The 18,904-nt window shown below is 43.4% G+C and overlaps 1 protein-coding gene across 1 annotated transcript in view; it reads left to right on the top strand.

Moving 5' to 3' along the window:
• Positions 1-15,327, top strand: part of suclg2 (succinate-CoA ligase GDP-forming subunit beta) — a 198,436-nt gene extending 183,109 nt beyond the window's left edge. The window contains exon 11 of the mRNA XM_060909907.1: positions 14,939-15,327. Within this exon, the coding sequence (XP_060765890.1) occupies positions 14,939-15,054 (116 nt within the window). The 3' untranslated portion in view covers positions 15,055-15,327. The remainder of the gene's footprint in view (positions 1-14,938) is intronic.
• Positions 15,328-18,904: the final 3,577 nt, after the last annotated feature.

Below are 18,904 nucleotides of genomic sequence, written 5' to 3'. Positions count from 1 at the left end.
ATAATCGCAAAAGAAGCATTTTTTTTTTAAATTTGTGATTTTTGTTTTTTTCCATCATGTGCAAGTTGAGATCTTGAAGAATGCAATCAGTATTTCAGATAATAGATTGTTTTGTTGGAAAAGCATACATTTTTTGTTGCAAATTGTCTCGTTTTTGTCAGGACTGTAGCCTGCTGGGGGGTGTGGGTAAATTACCATATGGGCCATTCACATGATGATTTAAGTCTTTTGTTTTTTTTTTTTCCGCGAATCAGCTGTATGATACGAGCTGAGCTCGTGGCTACTTAACCTGCATACAGGCGTGTGATTTCACTATGGAATGAGTTACTAAACGGAGCGCAGAGGAGCAAACACCGCGAAGCAAACAGACACACGGTATTTACATCGGAGATCACCATTTCTAGCAAAAAAAACCGCAACCTCGTTTTCCAGATTGAATGGAATACTTGAATGATCGGATGATACACGGACCGTTCTAGGATTACATTCCATCGGAGGCATTGGTGTGTGCAAGGCGCCGTTTCTCTTTCTGATGGGGTGAGTTTATTAATCTAAGGCTGTGTGGTTATTTTTGCATGTAACGGAGAGTGTTGTGGTTTGGTTAAGCCTAGGTCACAACCGGACGTACGATTTTTTGGCCGTGTGATTTTTGGCGTTTCCCAAATCGCTGCATTTTTTTTTGTTCACGGAGAAAGACGCGCGTTGGCCCGTAAGTTTGTCTTGCAACCTGAAAAAAACGTAAGCGCTTGTAGAGTTTGTTTGACATGACAACGAACCTCTGCGGCCGGTCTGCGGCTCGAAAATCAGCACGTCACACGCGCGCCCTCGTGCGTTTCATGCACGCCCTCCGTGTGTTTCTTGCGTTTTTTGCGTGTAGACCGGCTGTGACCGAGGCTTTACATGAAACTAGTGTTGTGTTAGTTGTGTCATCATCGTGCTATCTTTCTTTCTTACGGTGTGAGTAATTTTTCAACCACAAAACGTTAAAGTATACTTTAGGACTTATTTTTGTACTTCATAATTGTGTTGGGCATACTTTGCATGGAAGGAAAATTGACGTGGTGATCTTTGTTTACGTGAAAGTAGTGTCGTGCTAGCTCGTAGGGGGTAGAGCTTTCCTTAATGTCATGCAAATGAGCACCATTATGTGCCCGCCCTGCACCCAGAGTAGCTGAGATGGAAAACTTTGAGGGCGATTTTCTCCCTTTTCTGTTTTAAGAAGTATACACTTTCAAAAGGCCACACATTCTTCAAATATTGTCAGATCTCCACATGGAAGGCATCATTGGAAAGCTTAGAAACTGTACTTTCTGAATCTGTCAATAACTCAAAATGCCCCCGGGCAGACATGTGTCCCTGGATTCTGTGATCTGCCACGTATGATTACTTGTTGTGCTTACTGACCGATTTTATGTGGTACAGTGCGCTCAAAAATTTGTCGAAATGTGTAAGTACGACTTTGGTAAGCAACGAAGCTGCTCCGCTTAATGGATATTCGGAGCATTACAGTACGCTGTGTCACTACCTGATCGGCCCTGCAACAGGACCTCTGAGCAGTCTACAAGACTGCCTGACTGTAATGTCTAAACTAGAAGTGCATTCATGTAAGGCAGCCCGGGCCCGGAGTACACGCTAGCAACAATAAACCAATCGGAGAACAGTATTTAGTACGCTTACCCCGCCACTTTTTATACGTAATACGTACTGTGCTTCAACATTATATTACAGTACATTTGTGTGTACGTAAAAGGACCCCCAAAATGGCACCTGTTTAGAGGCATGCTTACGAAGCGGGTTGGAAGAGGAATGAATCAATAAGTGAGTGTATTTTTCTGTACCGGTATTTGTTGGTACAACTGAGTGGAATAAAGTTTGATTTACCGGACTGTGTTGTTTTGCTTAATGCGCCTTTACAATCCGGTGCGCCTTATGTGTGAACATAGACACGTTAATTCACAGTGCGCCATATAATCCAGTGCGCCTTATCGCCCGAAAAATACGGTAGTTCAGGATGTCGTCGTGTCCCAAATCCCCGGTAGCTGGTTTGCCGTATACTTTTCAAGTGGAATAAATACATTTGTAGGTAAATTAAGAAGAACAAGCCTTTATTTTGTCACTTTCCTCTTCTACATTTAACCCGCGCATGTGTGAGCACACAGAGAGAGAGAGAGCGCAGCAGGCTGAATAAATAAATACATTTGTAGGTCAATTATATGGATCTGTGATGCCTGTTGGAAGAGAAGAGCAGGGAGGCTTGAGAATCGAGTGGCTGTGGTTTGTTTACACCCGATGCTAAAACCTGTAGCGTCCTTGCAACCATCACAAAGATGCGTACAAAAAGCCCAGAAACTCCTCCTTACCTGGGTAGAAACGATACAGGATTTATCTTGTACTATCCTGATCCCCAGATCTTTAGCCCAGCCACATTTAAAAACTTGCACTCCTCCATGCTCTTCCAGGTTTTCACCTGTGTGTCCCCGTGTAGAATGATGTCTGCAGCGCCAGGTAGTTTGAGACACTGGGGAACTCAACGGATGGATAATTTTTACAACTCATAATTAATGAATGAATGACTTTTTTTAATCTCAACGCGATAAGTTGATCAGCAGAGCTGGTGGGGTCGTGCATGTACAGATACAAATAATTACAAATACAAAAGACTAAAAAATAAACACAGTCTTTCAAAAAACCTTAAATCTCTTGATTACCTTCACATTAAGTTAATTAATAGGAAGCATAACTATCGTCTTTGTATTTGTATATTTAGTTACAGCTATAATAGGATCAAAATGTATTTATTCTACTCCTGTCAAATTTAGGTGGTAAATTTTCCTTTCAGAGGAAAAATCCTTCGTTGTAAGGATCTAATCCCATCGAGTGGTTTCTACAGTATATCCACTTCTTTTGAGTGCACTTCTTGGTTTTAATAACTTGCTTGTTTTCTGAACACAAACATAAACGGCAAAAAATGGCCTTTCAAAAATAAGAAATAAAAGATTAAAACAAAGCATATTTGCTTGAATCAGGTGAAAAAAATCTGCCAATGGAACTAGTCAAATTTGACTTGGTAAGATTTCTTGAAGTAAGATGAAAAATCTAACCTGTTTTTAGATGAAATAATTCCAAAATAAGATTGGGGAACTTATTATGCGAGATCTGATTAACTCAAAACAATCAAAATAGTTCTTATAACAAGTTCGTACTTCTTACATTTAGCCATTCAAGTCATTTTTATTTATTTCATTTTAAGGGTATTTCACTTAAATTCATGACAAAGTCTTAGCAGTAAAAACTGAATTTAAGATAAATATACTAATATTAGGATTGTTAAATTCTACAACTAAGCATTGCTAGCTTAAAAGATTCTCCTTTTGTGACCTGTAATTAGTAAAATACTCTAGATATGAGACCAGAGACTATCTTGAATCAAGTTGATGACACGTAGCATTGCATCAAGTTTTTTTTTTTTTTTTCCCATTTCAACATTCAAACATTAAAACATCTCTTAAGCTTCCACTTCCCCAGGACCTCAGGCACCAAAAAAAAAAAAAAGTCTACGCATTTTGACTTAGGTGGTGTTTACATTAGACCGTATCCGTCTCGTTTTCGTCGCGGATGCACTGTCCGTGCACATTAAAACGCCGGGAAACGACTCCACGGGCGGAACAACTTGAATCCGCCAGGGCCCACGTATTCAACCCGGTTCGTATCTGATCCGGTGCTGTGTAAACATTGAGGAACGAGGAAACGCAGTGCTGAGCTCTAGCTGACGTCGTCATTGGACAACGTCACTGTGACATCCACCTTCCTGATTCGCTGGCGTTGGTATCACACACACACAGCGGCTCAGTCCCGAATCACTGCTCGTGCGCTTCACTCGCGCGCTCTGTGAGCTACGCAGGGCCGGAGTGCGCACCCTCCAGAGGGCACTCGCTGTTCAGGGCGGAGTGATTTGGAGCGCAGGAGGAAGCGCTGAGCCGCACTGAGGTTTATTTACACATTTCAACCTCCTTCAGGTGCTTAAACTCAGTGAGAACATGAACATCACAGCCAGGTGTGTTTATCTGCTGGAGAAGGTGTTCGCTTGCCATCCTTCCACTTGCAAGTGGTGAGTGACTTGCGCATGCCCGATATGCACTGGGATCATGTGACGTGCCGTCTAATTAGTCATGTGATTAGCGTATCCGTGTATTGGCGTTGCTGTGTGCACGCGACTCGTTTTAAAAACATTAATCTGATGATCCGCTGATACGGTCTAATGTAAACACCACCTTACAGTGCTTACACAATGCCAAAGCAACAGTGCATTTTGGGAGCACTGACTATTCATGTGTACGAGGGGTTTACAAGATCAGGCACAAAAAAAACCCCAAACAAACAAACACTGAACTTAACTCACAGCATTCCAAAAAGACCTCACTAAAACACCCTCCACTCACTCATAGCCTTTTTGAAGGCACTTGTCTGGTCTAGAGTCTGTAGAGCATCTAGAAGGAGCTCACTCTGAATGACGGAGAAAACAGTCGCAGTAAACTTAGGATCTGTAAGGTGGAGTTGAATTGGAATGAAAGATTTCAGTAAAGTTCATTTATTCCCAAAACAAGCATACTTTTTTTTTCTTGAAACAAGATGAACCGCATTTGACAAATGTCCAAAATGTACTTACTTGTTTTTAAAAAAACTTTTATTTTCAAAGGTGCTCCAAATAAGACTTTTTCAAGACATTTTGTCTAGACAAGATTTTCAAGATGGACTATCTAAAAACTAGCCTTTCTAGCTAAATGAGGTTTTGCTTGTTGGGCAATTATGTCTTATAATAAGGGTGGCTAGATGTTTTGACTTGAAAATAGACAAATAAACTTCCTAAGATTTTTATTTTTTGCAGTGTACTTTGACTTCAGTAATGAAGTTGGGTACTTTGTCCATCTCTGGTGGACTGGCGACTCAAAATTGCCCCTCCCTTGGTGTGCATGGTACCCGTGATCGACTGGTGTCCTGTCCTGTCCTGTCCAGGGTATATTCCTGCTTCCTGCTCAGTGTTCCCAGGATCCCTGAGACCCTGACTGGGATAAACAGTTCCTGATGAAGTATAAATTGAATTTGAATTTGAATTTAGCGCTTCCCATCTTGACCCACTCAGCAAAATTATTTGGTTGTGCGTGTTCGGAACTCTGATCATGATTCCATTCACAGGGATGGTTTTCTTAAACAGTGCTACCCCGCTAGCAGTCTGTCAACAGGAAACCAAGGGGTTAGCTCTCGCTAAACGCCGTGCCCTCACATAATAATGTTTTCATCACTGTGCTCATTAAAAGCAGCAGAAACTTCTCACGGGGGCTGACTTTGGACTCCCCAACTTTCACCCACACGCAAAGGTAGCACGCAAGGGAGCCTCATTAGCATGCGTGACACATTGTAACAGTCGTTAGCACTGGCAAAAAGAATGAAGGAGATAGCTGCTGATTTGTGACCTCTCACCGGGGTATGCTAATGCTAGGTGCTAGTGAACTTAAAGCACTCCGCCTGCTCTGACTCGTTGTTAGTATAATTGGCACAAAACGGCAAAAGTCATGCTGTCTGCTAGCACATTAGCTTGCTGAGAGACCCTCGAGCTCCACGGAGAGCAGGCGCTGCAGGAAGATTAGTTCTGACTTTGCTTATAAGCCTGATTAAACTCAATATTTGATGTTTAAGCACGAGCTGTTAGATATCTTGTTTTTTTTACCTTGTTGTGTGAGCATCAACAGGGCTGTGTCCATGTCCCCAGGGTCATACCGTCCCTGGGCTCAAAACATTCTTATATTTTCAAATCAAAATTTAGAAATGTGTTCCATACAGCTCATTTAACAAATACAGTTTTAGGTACTACTTACTAAATATACAGTGTCAGACCATGTAGAGTGGAGGCAAAAGTTATGTTTATGGTATGTGGGATTTAGACGAGGGAGTAGCGGTTCCTGTAAAACATTCTTACAGGTAAATAGGGCCCGAGGAAGATAGATTTGCAGAAGCCTTGGAAGACTGGGCCATGGAAACCAAAGACACTGGAAATATTTTACTCTGGAAACATGAACCCCTGGGTCCATGGCACCCTTGGAAATATTGGTCCTTGGGAATATGGGACTCTTGGATTCTCGGACTCTGGGAAGATTGGGGACGGGAAATATTTGACTTTGAAATCATTGGAATCTGGGAACGTAGGACCCTTGGAAACATTAGACCTTCAGAATATGAGACTGGGATTTATATTACTCTAGGATATATGGTTCTGGAAACATCTTGACAATCTAGGGGCCAATAAACATTTGGCTCAGAAGCCTCCAAAAATGTTTGGTCCTGGAAATATAGGACCCTGGAAGAACAGGGTTCTCAAATCATAGGACCTTGGAATCTTGGGACCTGGGAACATCAGATACACCCAAGACATGATGAACATAAGAACCTTGGGAACATAGGACCCTGGAGAACAAATTACTATTGGGAATATGGGAAGCTTGAAACATGGGGGCCTGGGAACACCGGACTCGAGAAACAAGCTGGGCTGGGGAACAGAGGATATACAACAGAGGATGTAAGGAAAATTGAGAACACAGCAATCTGGGGAACCTTGAAACACAGGAGTCTGGGAACACTGGAGCTGAGAAACAAGGGCACCAGGCCACATTGGTATCTGGGACCATTAGGAACATTGAGGCCTGAGAACAAAGGACCATCGGAAACATCAGGACTTGAAAAGAAGGGGTCAGTGAAAATAGGGTTGATCCCACATGAATTTGTTAGTTCGCTTTTGCAAGACATATCAGATCCAGGACTCGAGGGACCCAAGTGTAATTCATATCACCAGCTGGGGAGTAAACATCTGTACCTTGAAAGCACCTCTCGGAGTAAACATGGATAAGATACTGAATAATAAATTAATCAGAAATACCGGTATGACGGAACCTGGAGGAGCTCCTTTAGTTTGGACTTGTATTTCCAGCTGAGAATTCGATGGTCTGTGGGGTCGAGCCTCGATGGGATACCTCAGCAGCACCTCTCAACCTCAAGCAATAAAGGTCGAGCCGAGTTCAAAAAATGATTTGTCTAGTGAAAGATGATGTTTGTGTCTGCATGGTGCGGAGAGATCGATAGCCTTGCCTGTCTCTCACTGTGAGCTCTGATCATGGCTGACAGAGTGCGATAAAATGGTTCCTCAGTTCGAGTTTAGCTGCATTAGTTGGCCATTGATTTCCACCTGAGACATCAAACAACCTGTTTGACTTGCGCGTGTCTTGATCTTTGTGTCTGTTTGCATATGTCCGTACAACCATGACCCTGTCTGAACCTTTACTTCACTGTATATCTTTGTCTTTGCATCAGCAAAACAAACATGGTGACCTCACGGTTTGTTTTTCCAGTCCACCACCTGAGACCTCACACACACCCTGCTGCTGGGAAGAGGCATGGTAACCGAACACCAGACCTGCCTTTGTTTATTTTTTTCTGTTACGGTTGAAAACAGGAACTACAAGAGATAATATTCGCCATGACAAGAAATGGTGCACAGCTAGCATGGCAAAGACTGTTCCTGTCATGCCGAGTGCTCATGTTTGAGGTTTTCCGATGGAGAAGTCCTTGATGTTGAAATACAACATGCCTCAGCTCGTGTCCGCACAGATCTGCCACATGTGACTCGGACCATCTAATTGTCAAGTACCTCGAGTTGGAACAAGTGAGATTTCCAATGTTGTGCTGCTTCGGGACTTATTTTAATGATGGCCAACTTTGCATTGATACTTGCGACGAGTTTTGCTTTATGAAAACAAACAACGTTTGATATGTTTGCAAATGTGAATCAATTCGTCCAATTAAGTTAAAGTCGCAAAAATAAAAGCAAGCTTTAAAATTGCTAGTTTTTTTTAAATTGGTGGATCCTTTTCAGATTCTTCAAAATGGTATTAATAGTTGTTGTTTACCAATGAAATACCGCCTCGTATTGGAGGATCAAACAAGATAAGAACAGAAATAAAAACGTCTTCGATAAACAAAGTCAATATACTAGCAATTAGGCATGTCACGATATATCTTGCGACAATAAATCGCAGTAGAAATTTGGCACTATTCGAATTGATGAAATAAAAAACAAATTGTGATTATCATCAGGCTGCGTAATCCTGAGTTTTTTTGTTTTGTTTTCTTGCTGTAATTGCATTATTTGGACTGCAAAGGTTCCGTTGCGGGAATGTACAGTATGCGACTTCACGGTAGGCGGATGTAACACAGCTCTAATACCACAAAAACGCACACAAACATCTCAAATGCAAAAGAGGTGTTGGGTGATTGTGTACAAATAGATTTAACAAGAAATCGAAACTCTCTTTACAGACTGCTGAAAGAAGAAACTGGAAGAAGTACAAATGTTCATAAGTTTGTTAAGAAAAGGTTTATTTATTGTTCATTTTTTCATTATTAATAAAAAGGAATATTTTAGTTAATAGGCTTTTTTATTTTACTCCAACCTTTCCGAATGTGAGTAAATAATTTTGTTGGTTGTTAGGAAAATTAAACGAATTTTGTTTGGGTGTTTTGTTTTTTTTTAATTTAACAACAGGAAAACTGACATTGATAAAGAATAGGAAAATAAATGTTTCTTGTTTTTGTAATAAAAGTTTCTTAATTTAATTTTTTTCCAAAAATACGGTGGTAAAACCGAATCATGAGTTGGGTGAATTGTTACACGCCAACTAGCAATCACTGAATAAATTATGTTATACAGCTAAACGTGCACTGAAAATTATTTAATATTCAAATTATAAGTAATTAACAGTCAGTAAAAAAATTTAATCTAATGTTAGTATATTATTAGATGAACGTTTATTTGTTAAATTAAATTAGTGATCAATAATGAGCTCAAAATTTCTAACAATTAAAATCTGATTAATTTGGTAACCTTGGTATGCTATACTATATATTTAATACACCTACATATATGAAATGTATATTTAATATCTCTGTGATCGTTATAATCTTGGTAATTTCTGATGTTTTCTGTGAATATAACTCGGTTTAGACAGACAGTATAATAAACGACGTGAATAAACTTAGACTGAGCTTTTCCTGCTCATGGTTTAAATCTAATAATTGTTTTTGGATTGATGAGGATGTAGTGTAGGTCTCTGGCAGCACCTAGTGGTGGGATTCGAGCATGATCCTCAGTGTGTATCCGCAGTAAGAGCCTCTAACATAATGTGTGTGTGTGTGTTAATGATTGAAACAGTGACTGGGCCTCCCCCCCCCCCCCCCCCCCCCCCCCCCCCCCGGACGTGTGAGGCGTGGAAACAGACACTGATAGACTCAGAGTGTGAGACAGATGAAGTTTTTTCCAACATAAAAAAGATTACTGATGCTTTTCGGGTTGTGTTTGTGTGAGCACGTCCTCTGTGTCTCCTCACACTGCCGTGTCAGGACAGAAAGCAGCAGACACTCAATACTGAGCACACACGCCCCGGTTCGCCCTGTTCCTCCGCTAATGAAATTATCCAATTGATTGTTTGGTGCTGCCCGGTGCGGGAGACGTGTTAGAAATGAGTCGTTATGTGAGCGGACAAAGGCGGTGAAATATCAGTAGTTAAGTGGTGCTGTAATTGAATTCCTTCTGAAACTGCTATTGATTAGAGAGCAGATACCATCATAATTATACTGCAGGGCGAGAGAGAGAGCACGTGCACACACACACACACACACACACACACACATACATACATATATAGGTATTTCTGTCATTACGGGGACCTTGGGTCCTCACAAAGCACTACAGATTTTCAGAAACGCACATTCATTCACACAGTATATTTCTGTCATTATTTGGTTAAAATACTACACACACACACGCGTTTCATGTATTCCTCGTACTATGGGGGCATTCAGTCCTCACAAGGCAGTAAAACCTACACACGTCATAGATTTCTGTTATTGTGCAGACATTTGGTGTTTAGAGTCGACTTCTCACACACACACACACACACACACACACACACACACACACACACACACACACACACACGTGTGTGTGTGTGTGTGTGTGTGTGTGTGTGTGTATAAATACACACCCTGTTCCCCCCATACACGTACACCTTTGCTCTCCATTTTGCAAGCTCATCCATGCATACAGATATACACTTATACCTGTGTGTGTGTGTGCATGTTTGTTTGTGTGGGCATGTTCTGTCCTCCCTCAAGCTGCACTCTCACCTGTGAAATCAGAAATTCTGCACATCACCAGCTGTGCACCTCACTCCCTCATCTCTCTCACTCACACACCCCAAAAACACTTTATCTCATACATGCAAAAAAAAAAAAAAAACCACAATTCCTCCTCCTCCTCCTCCTGGTTTTTTTTTTTTTAGGTATTAGCTCCGACTCTGTCCGTCGTGTCAGGGTGAGCAGCGTAGGGAGAGATTTTTTCAGGTTATAAACTGTGCGTAGGACCCTGAGGGCAGAAGGGCCGTCCTGGAAGACCGTCTGATCAGAGTCGCACAGAGCTCACACACGAGGGCCCTCGGCAGCTGGACCCGATATGCACCGCGGCCAATGGAACAAGACCTCTGACTTTCAGCCAATGAAACCAGACCTCTGACTTTCAGCCAATGGAACGAGCTCCCCCCGTCCCTTCTCCTGCCAGTGGTGCGGCACCACTCCATTTTCAACGCTGCTGCCTTTCTAGGCCGGAGAGGACGGAGTTCGGTCAAGTCCTGCTTTAAAATCCAGGCCCTGAAATGCAGGATTTAAAGAGAACACAGCTTTACAGGGTGAAGTGGGTTTTAAAAAAAAAAGGGGGGGGGGGTGTTACTGGTGCACTGTGTGTTTATAGACTACTGAGGAAAAGATATTCCCCAAAGGATTCTAAAATCTGACAATTTTGACCTTGTGGGGACATTTGAATGGTCCCCACAAGGAAAGTAGTGTTTTGTTTTTAACAAAATGAAAAACATAAGAGCCAAAAAGTTTCCTTCTCATTCCTGAGAACAAGGTGAGGGTTAAGTTTCGAGGCACAGCATGAATTCCCGAGGGACGGATTCAGCCCAAGAATCTGACATGCACACTTGCAGAAATATTTTCACTAATTTTACCAGATCACTCTGGTTTTTCACAGGGCTGTAGAGTACGCCGAGCCCTTTCCAAAGAGGACAGTCACGGCCCACTACGACCGCGGCTCAGACTGTTATACGCCCCCGAAGCCCTGCGTGAACGAAACTTCAATATGAGCCCTAGCTCCAGCCTTGCGTGCAGGCAGGGATTTAAAAATTCATAACTCGGCCACTGAAAGTTGTAGTCCCACCAGACTTTACAGGTACCGCCCTCTCCCCAAGACCTTTCGAAACAGCCCAGGCTCGGCCCGCTACGACCGCAGCTCGGTCCGCTATTCACCCCTGAACCCTCCACGTGAGCGCGGCTCACCGAAAACTTGAGTGAGCCCTGGCTCCAGCCACGCACGCACACACACAGCGATTTAAAAATTCATAACTCGGCCAGTCAAGTCAAGTCAACTTTATTGTCAAATATGCTATACATGTTCAACATACAGCACAGATAAAATTTCAGTCCTCTCTGACCCACGGTGCAAACAGGCAATGCAATAAATAAAAATAGAATAGAATAATTGAAAAAAACAATATAAACAGTGTAAACACTCTAGATAGGAACTAGACGTAGACTAAACACTCATATATATATATATATATACATAAATTGGTTCAAATAAACAAACAGTCAAGGGCACTTGAGGTATAGCAGGTAAACATGAAATAAACAGTATAAACAAACTAGCAGCTGTTAAGATGAGGTAGTGCGGAATAGTGCAAATGAGCGAGGTAAAGTGAGATGTGCGGTCCCTGAGTTCAGTGTGTTAATGAACGATGAGATGTTTGGGGGGGGGGGGGGACTGTGAGGATGACATGTCAGATGCTGAAGGGGGGGCAGGGGGGTGTGCGAGCAGAATCTGTGGCAGGGGCAGAGGGGGGAGGAGGGGCAGAACAGGGAGGGAGTTGAGCCTCCTGACCGCCTGGTGAAAGAAACTGTCCTTGAGCCTGCTGGTTTTGGCCCGGAGACTCCGCAGGCTCCTCCCCAACGGCAGCAGACTGAAGAGGCTGTGAGATGGGTGGGTGGGGTCACCTGCAATCCTGATGGCTTTGCGGGTGAGGCGGGAGTTATAAATATCCATTAAAGAAGGGAGAGAGACACCAATGATCCTCTCAGCTGCTCTCACGATGCGCTGCAGAGACTTGCAGCAGGACACGGTGCAGGCGCCGTACCACACGGTGATGCAGCTGGTCAGAATGTTCTCGATGGTGCCTCTGTAGAAAGTGTGCACGATGGGGGCCGGGACTCTTGCTCTCCTCAGTTTGCGGAGGAAGTACAGACGCTGTTGGGCTTTTTTGGCCAGTGATGCGGTGTTGTTGCTCCAGGACAGGTCTTCAGAGATGTGCTCACCCTCTCCACTGTAGTACTGTCGATAGATAGTGGAGCATGCTGGGTGTGCTCTCTCCTGAAGTCCACAACAATCTCCTTTGTCTTCTCCACGTTCAGACGGAGATTGTTGTCCTTGCACCACATGGCCAAGCGGCTCATCTCACTCCTGTAGATTGTCTCATCGCCATTGTTGATGAGACCCACCACAATCGTGTCATCCCCAAACTTGATGAAGAGATTTGAGCTGGATGTTGGTGTGCAGTCGTGGGTCAGCAGAGTGAAGACAAGGGGGCTCAGCACACATCCTTGGGGGGCCCCTGTGTTCAGTGTGATGGTGCTGGAGGAGTTGCTGCCGACCCATACAGTCTGTGGTCTCCCCGTCAGGAAGTCCAGCAGCCAGTTGCACAGGGAGGTGTTGAGTCCCAGCTGGTCCAGTTTGTGAATGAGCTGCTGAGGAATGATTGTGTTGAATGCTGAGCTAAACTCTATGAACAGCATTCTGACATACGAGTCTGTCTCCAGGTGGGTGAGGGCTGAGTGGAGGGCAGTGGAGATGGCGTCATCGGTCGAACGGTTGGACTGATATGCAAACTGGAAAGGGTCCAGGGCGGGGGGGAGGGCAGACTTGATATGCCGCATGACTAGCCGCTCGAAGCACTTCATGAGGATGGGAGTGAGTGCGACAGGGCGGTAGTCATTGAAGCAGGACGGAGACGGCTTCTTCGGGACCGGGATGATGGTGGTGGTTTTGAGGCAACAACCTGGCTCAACGAGATGTTGAAGATGTCTGTAAAGACATCTGTGAGCTCCTCGGCACAGTCTCTCAGGACACGACCAGGAATGTTATCAGGACCCGGGGCTTTCCATGCATTTGTCGTCCTGAGAGCTGTCCTCACGCTGTCTGGGGACAGCGTCAACACCTGGTCGCCGGGAGGTGGTGGGGTCTTCTGTGCCGTGGTGCTGTTGTCTGCCTCAAAGCGAGCGAAGAAGTCGTTCAACTGATTCAGCAGAGACGTGGAGGTGTCACAGGTCTGCAGCGAGGGCTGGTAGTCTGTGATGGTCTGAATCCCCCGCCACAGGTTCCTGGTGTCTCTGCTGTCGTTGAAATAGTCAGCAATGTGCCTGGAAAGTCCTGCCAAAATTTACAGCCACCTCTCTCTCCCCAAGACCTTTCAAAACAGCCCAGGCATGGCCTGTTATGACCGCGACTCGACCCCGTTATTCATGGTGAATTCTGAATTTCAGTCTCTTTCTGGAGCATATTATAACGGTGGACGGCACGGTGGTGTAGTGGTTAGTGCTATCGCCTCACAGCAAGAAGGTCCGGGTTCGAGCCCCGTGGCCGGCGAGGGCCTTTCTGTGCGGAGTTTGCATGTTCTCCCCATGTCCGCGTGGGTTTCCTCCGGGTGCTCCGGTTTCCCCCACAGTCCAAACACATGCAGGTTAGGTTAACTGGTGACTCTAAATTGACCGTAGGTGTGAATGTGAGTGTGAATGGTTGTCTGTGTCTATGTGTCAGCCCTGTGATGACCTGGCGACTTGTCCAGGGTGTACCCCGCCTTTCGCCCGTAGTCAGCTGGGATAGGCTCCAGCTTGCCTGCGACCCTGTAGAACAGGATAAAGCGGCTAGAGATAATGAGATTATAACGGTTTGATCTAGATTCTTTGTCTCAGGTCACGCTATATAAAGCATGGTGAGAATACAGGTAATTAGATCAGGTGAGCATCACCGCTTACCACAGGTGGTCGGATCCTAAACCATTGGTCTGTTGGTTGAGCGTGGCTATATCCCATGTAGCCGGCTAGCGGTAAAGTAAACAAATGCCCCGTGACCGATGCCAAGCAGTGCACGTATATTTCTGACCGATGCAGTTGCATTGGTTTGGACCCCTCCCTGAATTAACTGCATTAATAATTATCTCAGTGGAAGGTCCTCAGAAGGATAGTAAGACAAACAAGTTTGTGTATGTGTGTGTGCTTGCTACATATTGAGGACCGGAATACGTTCCTCCCCCCACAGAGTTAGGGCACTCTGGGGAAGTGAGGACATTTTGGCTGGTCCTCACTTTTTCATAGGGCTGTTTGAGGGTTAAGACTTTAGTTTTCGGGTTCAGGTTGGAATGAGGTTGAGGTTAGAGTTAGGGTTGGGGTTCGGCATGGAGTTGTGATGGTTAGGCTCAGGGCGAGGAAATGTATTATGGAAGTGAGTCCCCACAACGATAGAAGTACAAAAATGTGTGTGTGTCCCGCTTTGAAGACCAAATGTCCGCACAGTAATAGGAATACCTGACCGTGTGTGTGAGTTTTATGAGGACCAAATATTCCATTGCTAATAGGTGTGTGTGTGTGTTTCACACTGAGGACCAAATGTACACACAATATTAGCAATACAGGACAATATGTGTCAAGGTTTTTAAGTGCCTTTTATAGAACCAAATGTCCCCATTGTAACAGGAATTAATTGTGTGTGTGTGTGTGTGTGTGTGTGTAGGAACCAATGTGCAGGAGGCGAAGAGGATTCTGTCTGAGAGCGGGCTACCCATCACTGCAGCTAGCGACCTGGATGACGCAGCCAAGAAAGCAGTGGCTGCCATCACCAAGAAATAACACACACACACACACACACCGCCTTCATTGAGCCTATTCTTTACCCCATACGTCCATGCAGACCTGTCTGTCAATCAAACAGCAGGCTCCTCCTACATTAGATTCATGAAGCTCTCTTCAGATTATCATCATCATTTGATTAAACTCAACATTATCTTAGTTTTTGACAAAACCAGACCATGTTTAGGACCGAACTCGTCCCTCGTCCCTTACACCGGTCACTCTCTATATATAATCCTTTCACCCGTTTAATTAAAGTGCCTCCACTCCTCACCTCGAGTCTTGTCGTTTTAATTTAATCTTCACCAATTGTGAATTAATTTACTTCACTTCTTATGGAATAATCGTCTGTTGTTGTTGCTTTTAATAAATATAATATTGTTTGCATTGTGCACTGCTGAGACAGGAGAATGTTTAATCAGTGTGAGCGCATCATCTGCATGGCGAGCTGAGATAGCGATGATTATCTCGCTGCACACGAGCACGATCGAACGCCAGCCTGTGCTTATCATGATCACTCTGTAACGGGTCGCAAATCCTGATATTGATTTCTTAAGCTGCTTAGAGTCTCAACTTCAGCACCGGAACATCTGCTGGAAATTTGTTTATTTTTTTAAACAGGCGTCAGGTTTTAAAGGCGTCGGTCTGAGATGATTTTGATGTAGGATCGTGATTCAATACCACAGTTATGTAGATAAGAGGCACGCGAGTTAGAACTTTATGTTTAAAAAAAAAACTGGTATGAAAATGTGGATAGGCCACACCCCCAAACTAGAGCAAGATTGAAGTGTTGTGTTCTCGGGTCGTGGAGAATTGAGCTGAGTACGATGCGGACCCTCAGTTCAGGTGGATCTGAAACTGAACCGGATTCAGAGTTATTCTTTAATTCCGTGTGGCCTTGTTTTGTTGTTTATTGTTTCAGCAATCGCCATGATTTTCTCTGCCTTACAGAAAAGTGCTATGTGAGTGATGATGACAGTGCTTCTTTCTTTCTTTCTTTCTTTTTCCTTCCTTCCTTCCTTCCTTCCTTCCTTCCTTCCTTCCTTCGTCCTTCTTTCTTTTTCTTTCTTTCTTTCTTCCTTTCTTCCTTCCTTTGTCTTTCTTTATTTCTTTCTTTCTTTCTTCCTCCCTCCCTCCCTCTCTCTCTCCCTTCCTTCCTTCCTTCCTTCCTTCCTTCCTTCCTTCCTTCCTTCCTTCCTTCCTTGATGTTCTTCAGCAGTAAGACCACGACAGCAGCATTGTCCATTTTTTTTCTTTATTGTAATGAAACCAATTTGATCGAAATTTTGTTCAAATGTGCATTTTGAATGTACAGATAGTAAATCTATCTATCTATCTATCTATCTATCTATCTATCTATCTATCTATCTATCTATCTATCTATCTATCCTGTAATTAAGCCCTTTTGTAATCATGACTATATTTTGTGAATTGACACAAAATTCTGTTTTTGAAATTTCTATCTTGAAAACATAATGCAATAAAGTCTGGCCCCAGGATATTTATTCCTTGATTTAAATTGTGTGTGTGTGTGTGTGTGTGTGTGTGTGTGTGTGTGTGTGTGGTTCCACTGGAATACTTCATGTGGATTTTGCCTACGTTTGGAAGTCTCCGGAATGGGCTCGGGAAGATGTTCGGAGGATGATGTCAACTCTAAGTTCTGACACTTGACGTATCAGATTAATGACTGACGAAGGAGTGTCACCGGAGAAGTGCGTCTTAATACCAGGCGCTGTGTTAATGATCACGGCAGTGTGTGCGTCCTTCGTGACTCGTGTACAAGTGTGTGTGTGTGTGTGAGAGAGAGAGAGAGACTCCGGCCGTGTGCTGAAATTCATCCCTGTCACAGGGCTGGAGCATTTGATGGATTATCTGTCTGGCGATCTGTGAGGACACCTCGATTGGATCAAGTGCCCTGAGCAACAGATCTGCTGTCCTTATCTCTCTCTCTCTCTCTCTCTCTCTCTCTCTCGCTTTCTCCTGCTGTCTTTCTTTCTTTATTACTTCGCCCACTTTCTCTTGTTCAGTAGAAGAATCTCTTTATTCGCTCAGTATAGACAGGACACAGAAACGAACATGAAAGTGTCTGGTGAAAACATCAGGTCCATCACTGAAGACTTATAAAGTGGAGCAAAGTTACTGTTGGTCCTCAACGTTGATTATTTTCCAACACCGTCATCCCCAGCTTGTTCTTTATTCCTCTTCTCTCGTAGCAATTTGTCACCGCTGAGAAATTTACGAAATTGGATTAAATAACATTTTTGATCCATGTCCAGCAGATATAAACAGTCCTTCTTCCTTCACCAGACTTTTTTTTTTCTTTTGAAATGAAGAAAACAGTACTGCTTGTCATGTTGACTAGAAGCTTAAAGGTACTGACTGCAAATTCATCTGAATTTTTTTTTTTGTGCATGGCATTTTTCCTCTGTCCCACAAGAACAATATCGTGATCATTTTGATTTCCTGAGAGTCGCTTTTCTCCGTTTTGCTCCCTCTTGAGGGAAACAGTACGGCTCGACGGAAACAGGAAACAGCCGAACGTGAGGAAGGAGTTGTAACTAATTAGCATAACAATGAACTGCGTCACACTAAGATGGTGATGCGCGGAAAACATCATGACTCTGCATCGACCTCGGAGAGTTTCGAGTTGCAGGGATGTAATTTGTGGTTGACATTCACGAAACAAGAGACGAATATATCTTTTCTCTGTTTCTGCTTTTGTGTTCTTGTTTCTTACATTCGGTGTATAATAACTCCATACTCGCTACCGTGGAGTCGAGCGCATGCATTCTAAGGTGAAGATAGCTAAGCGCTAATTAGAATGATTTATTTATCTGTCCAGAAAAATGACGCGTCATCAAACCTTGCTCTATCTTGCAGCTGCACTCACTAGGAAGGCTTTCCTTTCCTTTTCCGCTGGAGGGAGAGTCCAGTCGCCATGTTTGCCCACGCTGACTTGTTTTGGTTAAAAGTAGGTCAGACACGCCCCACAGTGGTCATGTGATGTGATATTGTTGCTCACTTGCATCGGAAATCTCCGGAATCGTAAAACGCGGGACGCTTTTTATCTCGGCAAAACATTCACACACGGGATACACGGTGTGTGTGTGTGTGTGTGCGCGCGCGCACAGTGAAACATCTCGAAAGTCCAACAGCAAGAGAAATAGAAATTTTTTTACCCAGAATTAAACTTTGCAGTCAGAACCTCTAAACTCGTCAGTCCTGAAGACTTTCACATGGGGGAAAAACATCGATCGAAAGCACCGACACTGGAGACTCTTTCTATAAATATTAACGAAACGTCTTTACAGAAAACTTGACCGTATCAGATTATGAGACTTTTGGAGATGTGTGAAGCGTCTGCCAAAAACTTCCCCGTGAATTGCTCTGATTGTAGATATGAGATCACGACTGTCACTGTAAAATGCGAAAAGGTTTGATCTGCTGTTTAATTTATTTAATTAATAAAGCTAATTGGTGCTTTGTTCTCATGTGTGTGTGTGTATGTATATATATATATATATATATATATATATATATATATATAAACCCCAATTCCAAAAAAGTTGGGACAAAGTACAAATTGTACATAAAAACGGAATGCAATAATTTACAAATCTCAAAAACTGATATTGTATTCACAATAGAACATAGACAACATATCAAATGTCGAAATTGAGACATTTTGAAATTTCATGACAGCAACACATCTCAAAAAAGTTGGGACAGGGGCAATAAGAGGCTGGAAAAGTTAAAGGGACAAAAAAGGAACAGCTGGAGGACCAAACTGCAACTCATTAGGTCAATTGGCAATAGGTCATTAACATGACTGGGTATAAAAAGAGCATCT

Source organism: Neoarius graeffei, chromosome 26, assembly GCF_027579695.1.
Source record: "Neoarius graeffei isolate fNeoGra1 chromosome 26, fNeoGra1.pri, whole genome shotgun sequence".
Classification (NCBI taxonomy): Eukaryota; Metazoa; Chordata; class Actinopteri; order Siluriformes; family Ariidae; genus Neoarius; species Neoarius graeffei.
The sequence above is the reverse complement of the archived record's forward strand: the minus strand, read 5'-3'. Positions and strand labels throughout refer to the sequence as shown.